Source organism: Cibotium barometz, chromosome 7 (assembly GCF_041138505.1).
Source record: "Cibotium barometz isolate CiBa-2024 chromosome 7, ASM4113850v1, whole genome shotgun sequence".
Classification (NCBI taxonomy): domain Eukaryota; kingdom Viridiplantae; phylum Streptophyta; class Polypodiopsida; order Cyatheales; family Cibotiaceae; genus Cibotium; species Cibotium barometz.
In genome coordinates this window covers 24,780,575-24,792,735 of record NC_141052.1, presented here as the reverse complement: position 1 = coordinate 24,792,735, position 12,161 = coordinate 24,780,575, and the positions used below count along the sequence as shown (strand labels likewise).

The 12,161-nt window shown below is 42.3% G+C and overlaps 1 protein-coding gene across 1 annotated transcript; it reads right to left on the bottom strand.

The window, feature by feature from the left end:
* Positions 1 to 3,302: 3,302 nt before the first annotated feature.
* On the bottom strand, positions 3,303 to 5,921 carry LOC147636812 (increased DNA methylation 2-like). Its single transcript, XM_086800372.1, has 2 exons — positions 4,679 to 5,921; positions 3,303 to 4,584 (listed from the first exon to the last, which is right to left on the bottom strand). Exons 1-2 carry the CDS (start codon positions 5,709 to 5,711, stop codon positions 4,310 to 4,312), a joined length of 1,308 nt encoding a protein of 435 aa, XP_086656498.1. The 5' UTR covers positions 5,712 to 5,921; the 3' UTR covers positions 3,303 to 4,309.
* Positions 5,922 to 12,161: the final 6,240 nt, after the last annotated feature.

Here is a 12,161-nt window from a genome sequence, read left to right as displayed (position 1 = left end):
TCTCTTGCCGTGGGATATTTGAATGCAAGGATAGCAAAGAATATTTTGAAGCCAAGTGACCTTGATATCAATTTTGCATCAATGAGGCAATTAGGGTAAACAATCCATTTGTGATGAGGGTGAAGGATATAGCTATCAATTCTGCATCAACGAGGTAGTTAGGGTAAACCATCCATTTGTGATGAGGGTTAAGAATATAGCTATCAATGTTTAGATGCATGTAAGTTTTCTTTCCACTTGTGATGAGGGTGAAGGATATAGCTATCAATTCTGCATCAACGAGGTAGTTAGGGTAAACCATCCATTTGTGATGAGGGTGAAGGATATAGCTATCAATTCTGCATCAACGAGGTAGTTAGGGTAAACCATCCATTTGTGATGAGGGTTAAGAATATAGCTATCAATGTTTAGATGCATGTAAGAATATAGCTATCAATGTTTAGATGCATGTAAGTTTTCTTTCCACATTTCCAAAGAAGAAGCATGTGGTAGTTGCTCACTTTCCAATAAAGACAATGACATGAAGCACTAAATCTTTTTATTTTGGGTGCAAAAGTGGGTATTGAAATTACATTGCCATCACTTTCCACTATGGGAGTGGGTAGATTTGAAACTAGATCTCCACTTTAGGAGGTGTGGGTTGTCCTGCTATGCTACAACCTAGGAGGTTGTGAAGCATAAAGTTACAATGAAGTCTTTTTTAGACATGATTTGAAATGTCACCTTGTTTAACTAGAGTTTTGTTTCATTGGATTTGAAACTTTAGATGTATAAGTTAAAAATGTTGTGGGAAATCCTTTCTTATCCCCTCAAAGAATGTTGTTTGTCTCAATAACATCAACATCAAGGATGTTTCCATCCTATAAGGGTATTCGAAAGGCCTTCCCACATCATCGTCAACTCATACATCTAAAGTTATACATCCATCCTTAAAGAATATTTATATGAGAACATCCTCAATATTTCCATCAAATAATTCCATCTCACAAAGAACCTAATTTATAAGCTCATATTGCATTTGATTGCAAGATTTCTTTCCTAAGTTGATTTGGTCAAGATGGTGGGAAGCATATATCTAGGGCTTGTAGTGACATGGAACTTGAGAAAGGGAAGCCTAAATGTGTACCAATAGCACTACTGCACAAGCTTGTTTGCTTTTTTGATGGGTGTCATGCTCGTTGAATACCACCACTGATTTTGAATTCTTGTCCAAAAAAAAAAAGATAAAATGTGAAAAAAGGGACACTATTTCATACTAAATGCATCATTTGGAAGGGTGATCTAGCCCATCAAAAAATAAGTTAAAATGGAAATAAATGGGCACTATTACTACTAAACCCATCATTTGAAAGGGTGATCTAGCCAATCAAATAGCATCCTTGTGTGCGACAATACAAATTTAATTGTGGGGTGAGTGTCATGTTTGTCTTCGATTAATCTGTTTTTCATGAGCCTTAGGGACTATGTAAACCAAGGGGTGGAGGAGGGTAGACTTGCTTTTTGAGGGCCATCTTGTCTGTTTTTAGGTGATTTAGCAATTTTAAAATTTTTGAAAAGGCACTCGTTCCATCGAAATTAGATATTAGCTCTTTCATCTCCCTTGTGTACTTTCTTCGACCTTGTTGGCTTGCCTTTTAATCTTCTTATTTTCTCTTAAAAAGCCTTGAAAAAAATACCTGGAAGATCTCTCTCTCTCTCTCTCTCTCTCTCTCTCTCTCAACAAAAGCCAAGCCTCTTATGTTAAGGTTGTAATATGGTATTGGTGTATAGGAGGTTCTCACAAAACACATTGTATCATAAAAAGATCTATGCAAAATGTGTGGAGTGTTTGGACATGATGTAGGGTAGGAGTCCATGAAGTAGCCCTGTATGAGCTAACTCATAAGAAAAGACTCTGAATTTCCAATGTGCTTTATAAAAAGCCTTACCATCATGATAGAAAACTTACTTCCTGCACTTAAGAGCATGCAACCACAACTATTCCATATTGATGCTTATTTCTTGTCATCAGGGACAAACATTCAAACATAACGTCACCTGAAGGTCAACCTTTGTCCATTCAATAACACATACCTCACAAAACTGCAATGTGTACAAGAGTGCACATCCACTTAGGTACAACAAATAGCCAAAACCATGCCCCTTTGATGATGAACTCTTTGTCAAAGCATGCACTATACTTCTTCCCTCATCTTCAACATTGTAAACCATCAGCTTGGCTTACTGTACAAGTACACCCTTCTCCAGGCAGTGTGTCAAAATGTAATAAGTTGGACTACAATGTAAAATATAGATGAACTGCAAATGCGATGTTTCATGTTAAGATCGCCTTCAATACTCTAGGCTCTCTTTGAGATGTGCAAAGAAGGCAATCCAACCATGTGCCACAAATCTTTGAACTCCCCAACCTTTGTCCTTGCTTTACCTTCTCACAATAGCATTAGCTCATTCACCTACCATCGTTCAAAACATGAGTGAAGGATTTTACATGGAATACAAACCACCCCACACAATTGTTTTGCTAACTTCTTGAGCACACTACATAACTGCAAGAACAGATCTATAGAAAACAGTTCAAGGAAAGCAGCTATTGCAATGCAAAGCTCCTTGGCTGCTGTAGCACTTTGTTTTATCAAACATTACTGAAGGAGCCATGTTGGGGTGTGCATAACCTCAGATGCATATGCAAAGCATCCACTGTTAAAGAAAATCAGAACAAGCTTACACATTCCATATTGCCAAGTTACCTGGTGAGTTTCGCCAAAACCCAGAAAACATAGCCCCTTTTTTACTGTTCTTCACCCACCAAGGGTGCCTGTTAAAGGTCTTCTAGTCCACGGCATACCAAGCTGAGTTTCTCAGTGATAGCTCATTACAACATGTTCACTTCAAATGTTCGAGTTTGAGAGAAGTGTTCCAAAGGCCTTTCACATGTTCTCTAATAGACCTTTCATATGCTTCAAAAACACAAAAAAAGTGTCAATGGACCAATGTTTGGTACGAATAATATGGATCCAGTTAGTATCAATTGGGCTGCCCCAGCAGTGGATTTCTACGTTCCTGACTCCACCTGCAGTTTGGAGAGAAATTGAGCCGTCTCTTCTACTATATAGAGGAAGTCTGTAATAGAATTTTCACCTTCTTTACACAGCTTTAAAACACACCACAACCTTCAAAAGGACACATGATTCCAATAAGAAATTACAAGTTGAAAATCCTAACCTCATCACCAGCCAACAGCTTATCACACAGCACATAGACACCCTTAGATACAATATAAAATATGCTAAAGTCAAATGAAACATTTCAAAGCATGTAAGAGTTAACTCTAAGCACGGTCTTTCAAAAGTGCACAGAGAGCAATCCAACTATAGGCCACACAAGCTTTTAGCTCCCTCAGTGATCTCACAGGTAATTCCAAAAGAACCCTGTGTTCATACATCCACTAATGTACAGGCACTTTACTGCAAACAACCACGCATCAAATGTTTTTAACAAACTAAACTCAAGTTTCAAATAGTGCTGAATCGTAAAAACAATGTAAGGAAACTTGGGGAGTGCAGACTACTGCAAATCTCCTGCACATATGGCTCCGAGGAGCAGGAGCCCTTGTGCAAGGGACAGTTGAAACTAACTGATGAGGCCGAACTTTGTTGGCTACGTCACAAGAACATGGCTGAAGAGATGTACTCATGGTCTATTGACTGCATAGGCTGTTGTCAACCTGTCACCCAAGCCAGACTGCTAACACTTGCCTGCCCAGACCCCCTTCTTGCCACTGCAGATGCCAATACTGACCCCACACTGCTCAGTCCACCACCTGATTAGCCCTACTGCCGCTCCTACCTTACATGACTGGTTCTGCAGCAGAAGCCTGTAAATTTTAGCAAGCACACCTCCTTTGTGTGATCAGTGAATCGTTTTGAGAAAAACATAAAAACAACACAAAATATAGGGATTGACTCAAGATCGATCTTTTCCCTTGTTTCACTAGCCATTTTGTGATGGTTTGACAATACCAACCACATGAAAATACAGGTGCTGAAATGTCAGATAAAGCAGCAGATGCGACAATGCATGCCGACCAAAACCTGGTTTAAGTGGTGGCATGTGTTCTCAAAGCTTGTGAGAATTCAATGGTCACATTAATGACCATAAGTATGAGCAAAAACACTGGAAAGCTTCACCAAGAATCCAGCTTTGATAAAGAAATTTCCCTTGAACAAACATTCAGGAGTAACAAGAGGAGTGCATAAGCCAGCATCCACAATCCCACCTGTCCCACAGATTTGAGTATGAGGGAAGAATCCTAGGACTCAAAGGTCAAGGAGGCGGAAACTGATTTCATTTTCTGCTTCAGTACCACTGCCTCAAAAATACCATCTGACCCAAAAGTGCTTGGAAATTCACACGGCTCTACCGGTCCAGGCAGTTGAAAAGAGACTGTAAAAGGGCCAGGAGGGCAAAGAAATTGAGTGTGCATGTGAAACACGCGTGAATCCTTCTCTATCTGCTGCTCCCCTGTTGTAGTAATACCTTTGATTACAACCTTGCCATCACTTTCCACATGACAGCTAAATCCACCTGGCAATCCCATGAAAACAAAGTTATGCATTACAGTTCAGAACAGCAGAAACTTGTTCTGATCAACCTGAGGCATCAAAGTCTAGAAACTCACCTTCATCTCTTCTTACACCAGGAAGTGCAGCTCTGAAAAGATAGGCATCTTCAGACACCCCAATATCTACTGCTCCAATCAAAGGACCAGCTTGCCGCATTGCTGCCGTTCCTGTGTAAACAATAGCAGGCTTAGCTGCATTGATGATACTATTCCATTGCTCCAAAGTTGGGGGGAATGGCAGAAGCAACATGGCTGCCCCAACTTTGTTGTTTGATGCTGCCCAATGAGCTTTTTCCTCTTCAGGAGGAGAAAAGGCCTGCAATGGCAGTGGTAGCAGGTCCACATGCTCGCTCTTCCTTCTCTTCTTTGTCGGGTCCTCACCCATGAGAAACCCCAAAGACCTGTTGTCCTGCACATGGCCATGATGGGGGTGGTGGGTTTCTGCCATGGAATGGAAGCGCGCAAGCCGGTCCTCGTCTCTGTCCGACCGCTGCCCATGCTGGAAATTCCGAGCCTCGGTGGCATCAAGTGCAAGGTCAGAAAGGCCACTCAACCGCCGGAACTTCTCCAGATCCTGTGGCTTGATGTAGCTGATGTCAGGGTTGTTAACAAAGGCAATGCTTTCGACAACTTTGTATGTGCCTTTATATCTGGTATGTCTGTGGAGCTTATGGGGGAAAAGGCTGGGGAATTGGCGGTCATCCGCAAGGGTTTCTTTGACAGGAGGGGCGAGGTGACCTTGCAAGAATTTGTAGAGGGACTGGAGCTTGACCCTAGCAGAAGGGTGGGCATGTCGGAGGGCGAAGTAGTAGATGCTCTCGATTTCTGAGAGCTTGAAGACGGATCCGGAGAGGTCATGGGCGGAGTACGCGGGCAGCTGCATGGAAGCCCGCTGCAAAGCAGGCTTGGGCGAGACCTCGTGTTTGATGTCCGGGCCGAAGTAGGTGCCCAGCACAAAAACGAGCAGGAAGCGCTGGTCATTTGTGGAGGCTCCCACCCTTGGCCTGGGAAGGCTCACCACCGCATCTGCTAAGAAGGGCGCCTGAGATCGCTCCATCAGATCAAAGTGATAATCATCCCCTTCCATCATCTGTGGATGAAGGTGGTGGGTCTGTGTGTGTGTGTGTGTGTGTGTGTGTGTGTGTGTGTGTGAGAGAGAGATTACGAAGAAAGAAAGCACACCTCTTGCGACTCACTGCACCACCGTTGATCCATCGTCTTCGTGTGTATGTGTTTGGATGTTTACAACCAAGACAGCAAGATTAGTTTTACCAGATTCAAAATTTAGAATCGACTGAGATCAGCATCACTCTAAGCCATTTTGATTACTTTTTGGTCCTGTTTTGGTCCTGCCCTTTTGCAAGACAGTGTGGAGAGGGCATGGGTGGTTTTAATTTATTATTTTTTAATTTCTTTTTGCTAATTAATCTCAATATTTTGCCTTTCACAAGTTCCGCAGTAATACTAATTAATTTCAAGCATTTGTCGAAAGGTGTCAATTGTGTATATTGACCATCGAAATTCTCGCAGTTTTGAAGATGATGCCTCTCCCTTGTAATGTTGTTATTCTTCAACATTGCCTCTAGATGTGGATGTCCCTTCTGTTTGACTTGCTAGCTGCAGGGATTTCCTTACTGTTTGAGTTGCTAGCCTTCTCTCGCCTACGCTTGCTAACCTGATCCAATTCACTTGGATTGTTTCAAGCTAATCACAAGCTTACAAAGGACCTAACCGTAACCTTATGCTCCATAAGACTAGGTTGCTCTAAGGGCCACACTTCTCTAACTAGTTAATTTTGGCATAACCAAGCTAAACTACTACTTTTTTTTGGGGTGTGCGTGCGGAATGCCGCTTGACTCTCTTTGGAGATTAGGTTGTGTGGATTGCAAGGTTTTTGGGATCCGATGAAAGGGTTTCCATTAAGAGCTTCTAACATCTTGAATGGGGATCCAGGGCTCAGGGTGTGGGCAAAACTATGTTTCTTGGGGCTCTCACTTGGCAGATCTCCACTCATGGGTAGGCTTCTTGCTAAATATGGTGGCTCTCAAGTCTTTTCTTTGGCATCGAATGTGCCTTGGCTTACCAAGATACTCTTGGGTACCCACTCTCTCTTGGTGATCTCCTAGCAGGGTTGTTGAGGATATTTTGGGGGGTGGTCTTTGTCTTTGTCATTGAGGTTTTACATTTCCATAATGGTTTGAGGGGGTAGTCGATGCGACAAGGCAAAAGGATGTTGAATGTTGAAGTTATGACCTAAATTTGGAAGACGAGGCTTGGGGATGTTAATAGGTTCGAGGTATCTTTGTGCACCAAGGGTTCGGTAACCATCCCATGGGGAAGCTCGAGTGTTGTAATTCTTTTCTACCAACTGACTACGCAATCAATGGCACTAATCCATCCCCTCCCAAGGATAATGATCATAGTACATATGGGGGTCACATGAAATTTGCAAAACACCTATTTAGTTCCAATGTAAAATTACGCTTCAAAACAACCAACAATTATGGGTTGGGAATTATTCACCATTGTAATGATGGTAGTTTACAAATAGTGCTAGGGGTGGGTGACCTAATGAGGTCCACTTCTCCTAAGATAAAACATTATGACTAGCCCAGGTGTCAACTAAGGCATGCCATACAACTAGGTGGTCTTTTTAAGGGGAACTCTAGCTCAAGGTGAGCAAGACCCACCAATGGTTCTATTTCAAATGCCTTGACGAGCAAGTTCCACAGTTGCAACTAGGTGGTCTTTCTAGAGGGAACTCCAGCTTAAGGTGAGGAAGTTTCGCCGAGGAAGGAATGATTGGAAATTGGAATTGGAACTGGAATACTGAGGATTATGATGGGAAAGGTAGCTCGTGACAGGTCGCTAATGGATATCTTTGGAGACTTAGCATAGATGTATGACGAAGACCCCACAGGTATGTCTAGCAAGTTCCACCATTGGTTCTGTTTCAAATGTGTCTAGCAGGTTCCACCATTGGTTATATTTAAAATGCATCCAACATGAACATGGATACGATTTCGGTACCATCCAATCATGCAAACCTTGTCCCAAGCTTCTGTAGAAGAGTGTCCATGGTTGCCAAAACATGAACCCAATCCATGGTTGCCGAAACGTGAAACCTAGTCCTCGAAGTCATTAACCTTCCATAGGGGCTCATATTCCTGGTCCTCATGTTTACCATCTAATGTCTTGTTAAGCTTCTATAAAATAGTGTCCATGGTTGCCAAACTGTGAACCCAAAACTCGGAGTCGTTAGGCTTCAAGAGGGGCTCATATTCTTGGTCCTTATGTTTATCATCCAATGTCTTGTTACAAGAGGGGCTCATATTCCTGGTCCTCATGTTTATCATCCAATGTCTTGTTACAAGCTCTACAGATATCAATTGATATGGTGGGATCTTTTATGTTGTATGCTCCACATATTCCTGGTCCTTATGTTTACCATCTATTTACCATCCAATGTCTTGTTGTGCAAGCTCTACAGATATCAATTAATATGGTGTGATCTTTTTTGTTGCATGCTCTACATATATTAATTAAAGCAGTCCAAATGATTGTGTTAGACTCATTGGCGCAGCGAGAATTGACCCATAAGATGAGTCTTCCATGTCTTCAAGTCTATTTTCAAGGACGGATTACCTTAACGTGTGTAAATGTGATTAGTTTCCAAATCATGAACCAACCTTGTGTCTCTTATGTAAGGTATTCTAATCACATTTATGTATGTAAATGTGATTGGTTTCCCAATTGTGAACCAACCTTGCATCTCTCATATAAGGCCTTCCAAGGATCACGGTGTATGACCCTCTTCTCTGCAAAGCCAACATCGTCACAAATGTGTGGTGGAAGCTTAGCCTAAAGGTCTTAATCTCTGCATCTTACAAGACATCCACCAATGGTTTGGTTGTGTTCCCATTAACAAGCTTGACCACCATAAGGCTTGTACCTATAAGCAATGTGGACTTCCCACCACTTAGGTAATCCTGCTTGACTACATGAGCTGGCGATATAACCATGCCATAACTCTAGTAGTACACCAAAGTGGCTATCACACAACCCTCTAAACCCCACTAGCTGGCATATCACCCAAAATCTCACCAACTATGTCGAAGGCGTAAGTGTAAAAGCTATCATCAAGGCGGGATGTTTTCATACAAAGTCATGTCTTTCAGTCTCACCAATGCCCCAACAACATTCCAACGATTGATGTGCATAGCCTTCAAAGACTACTTGCAGAAGTGGTCAGAGGCATTCATTGATAATCTATGTGCACACTCTCGATGGGTAGACCATCTGGCTTGCTTAAGGAAGGTGTTTGAGCGATGTCGATTATATCGTATATCCTTAAACCCTTTAAAGTACCAATTTTGGGTCAAACACGGTGTGACATTGGGACACATTATATCTATGAACGGTATATCCACGGATGACAGCAAGGTCAAGTTGATCTTGGAACTACCACCACCCAAGTAAGATGGCGGTACTGCAAACAAAACAACACTCCGTAAAGCATTTGTAAGCAATGGGTTTGAAAGGATTTACTAATGGCACAAGGTTACTACCAAGGCAATACAATACTATGGGTGCCCACCCACAGTGGCCACTGTTCAACCACCTCCGAATACAAAGGAAAGGGTAGTAAAGGCATTCAGAACCAACTCCCAACTAAAACTGATGCTAAAAGTTCACAAACACTAGTGTGGAGGAAAAAGCCAACCCAACAAGATGGGTTAAATATAGCCAAACCAATACCTGTAACCACCTTGATCAATGAGTTGGACAAGGACCTTGAAAGGAGAAAAAAGAAGGTTCAACAAATGGACACTGATACAAGCCCCAATCCACAGGACTCAGTAGAAAAACTGCTCAATTGGGTGGAGGAAAGAATCAAGCACTCCCATACGGAGTTGAAATGCCTGCAACAACACCTACCCAGAAGTGCCAGAGTACCACCTTGGTTTCCATGGCAATAAAAAGATGAAGTTATCCATTAGTCACAAAATGGATATAAGGTAAAACTGGGTATCATTCACTATTTTAAATGGATGTTTGAATGTCTGAGTATGAAGAGAAATATAGGGTATCAATCTTGCACACTCAGGATCCAAAAAGGTTCACGCCGTGAACTGATCCAAGAAGGTTCACGCCGTGAACTAGTACAAAAAGGTTCACACCATGAACCGATCTTAGAAGGTTGACACCGTGAACTGGTACAAAAAGGTTCACGTCATGAAACGGTTACTTTTTCTAGACCAATTGTAGGAAGACACATGGCATTCTTCATTAAGGCAGCCGCCCACTCCAACGGCTACACCATAAATTCAAAATTCTTTCCTTTTTTGTCATTTTGCAATCGCAGATCATCGTGTGCACAAACAGAATCGTGGCTTCCTTGCATCGCCTCCCTCCTCGCTTCTTTGAGCTCAATCGACACCTACGTGTTGAGGTGGGAGCTTGGGCCCTTCTTTGTGTTTTCTTTTCTTTTGTATTTTCAAACATTGATCGTCAAATTAAATGCCTTGGACAAATAAAGTCTTTGCATGTTGAACAAATTTCTTACTTTTGAACAAAGGTCTTTGATTGTCAATCAATGTCATCATCATTAATTGCCTTGTGATCATCTTTGCACAAAACTCCGCTATGCGGTGCATTAATCGAATTTACAAAAAACAAAACATAAATACTGCACGGCAAAAACCTGTAGTTTCACGGGCTATGGCCAAAACATGCAATCTCACAGCTATGGCCAAAACCTATAGTCTCACGGAAATCCATCTCACGAAACTAAATCTCACGGAAATCCGTCTCACAAAACTAAATCTCATGGAAATCCGTCTCACAAAACTAAATCTCATGGAAATCCGTCTCACAAAACTAAATCTCACGGAAATCCGTCTCATGAAACTAACTCTCACAAAACTAAACCTCATGAAAATCCATCTCACGAAACGAAACTAAACCTCACGGAAATCTATCTGACAGAAATCCATCTCACAAAAATCCATCTCACGGAATTCCATCTCACGGAAATCCATCTCTGATGGAACTAACTCTCATGGATTTCCATCTCACGAAAATCCAACTCATGGGTTTACACCAGTTCATGGGATTACCCCTCACAACCTGCACTTTCACAGCTTTAACACCTACACTTTCACAGTATATCACAGCTAACATACCTCGTTTATTGCTCACACCACTAACATCCTTCCCATCACAATTAACCTTCTTACTAGGAAAAAAAAAAGACAACAAACGAGGAGTGGCACATGCCCCACCAGTCTATAGACTGATCTTTTTTCCATGTGCAGATGTTGATCTCAGACCCAGAAGCCATAGAGACCCCCGCGGTAACACATGCCACTGCTATGGGATCCCCGATAAGCTAGAAGAAAAGACCAACACACGGGGCCCAAAGATGAATTAGGTCCATACGCCTAGGCTTTCAATGGTGCCATCATCAGTAAGGAGATCCAAACAGCACATGGAAAGGTGGACTTGAAATATCACAGCCTGGAGTGCCTCCAAATTCTGGAAGAGGCAAAAGTTAAAGACAAACTAGAGAAGGTGGGCCTCGGTAGGATGGCACAGGTTCTCCCCTAGAACATCGACACAAAACTTTGTGCAAAGTATACAGACATATGACAAAGCCACCAAGAGGGGGATAGTAACAAAAGCAGATGGCACCACAGAGCAAGCATTGATTACAGAAGAGTTAATATGTGAGGCCCTACAGCTCCCACCACCAGTTAAGATACATACACACGCCTTTGACAAGATGCCCCTAGATAAAAGAGCTCCTACAACTCTAACGGAGCTAAATACGAGAACATAAGGGAGGAAGTCACAGAAAAGGCATGCAGGAGGGCGATGTCATTAATCATGCAGAGGTGAAGCCAATGGACAGGTATAATAGGGTGCCACTGAACCGAATCACAAAGGTATATAAAGAAAAGGAGGAGGACTGGCCATATTACATCCACAGGGAGATGGAAAACTACCTTAAGTCCCATCAATCAAAAATATGCAACCCGCACCTGATGACATAGGTACTGAACTATGTGGCTCAAAGGCCTCTTCCAGAACCAAGGCCAGAAGAGAGAATGCAATTGGCACTCCTTACAGAGCAACCAGCCCTGACTGCTACAAAAATGCAAGAGGGACAAGCTATCCTCATGGAAACTAAGGCGATAATGAGGGAGATCAAGAGAGGAAGAAAAAAGAAGACTGAAAGAAAGATGAGAGGTGTGATACCAGATGTGGCTGAAGAAACACAAAGAATTGATGCTAAGCTCACACAAGAAATCAAGTCGTACCAAGAAGTACTAGAGAGCAGCAAGAAGCCACTGTCAGCGAGGCCACACAAGAAGCAGCACAGCAAAGGATGGCTCCTCAAAGCCCAGCTCAGTTAATCTTCAAAAACTTGTCCCCTCTAAAGAATTCTAGTATATCAAACACACTTGCGAGGCTGCAGCCAGAGACTGAAGCAGAAGCAATGCCAGTGAAAGAAACCCAAGAACTTGTAGTAGCAATA

Bases quoted from the DNA above. Each gene is read 5' to 3' on its own strand.
- LOC147636812 (XM_086800372.1), bottom strand. From the start codon at position 5,711: ATGATGGAAGGGGATGATTATCACTTTGATCTGATGGAGCGATCTCAG. The intron at 4,585-4,678 runs GTGAGTTTCTAG...TGGGATTGCCAG, and splicing joins TGGTGTAAGAAGAGATGAAG to GTGGATTTAGCTGTCATGTG.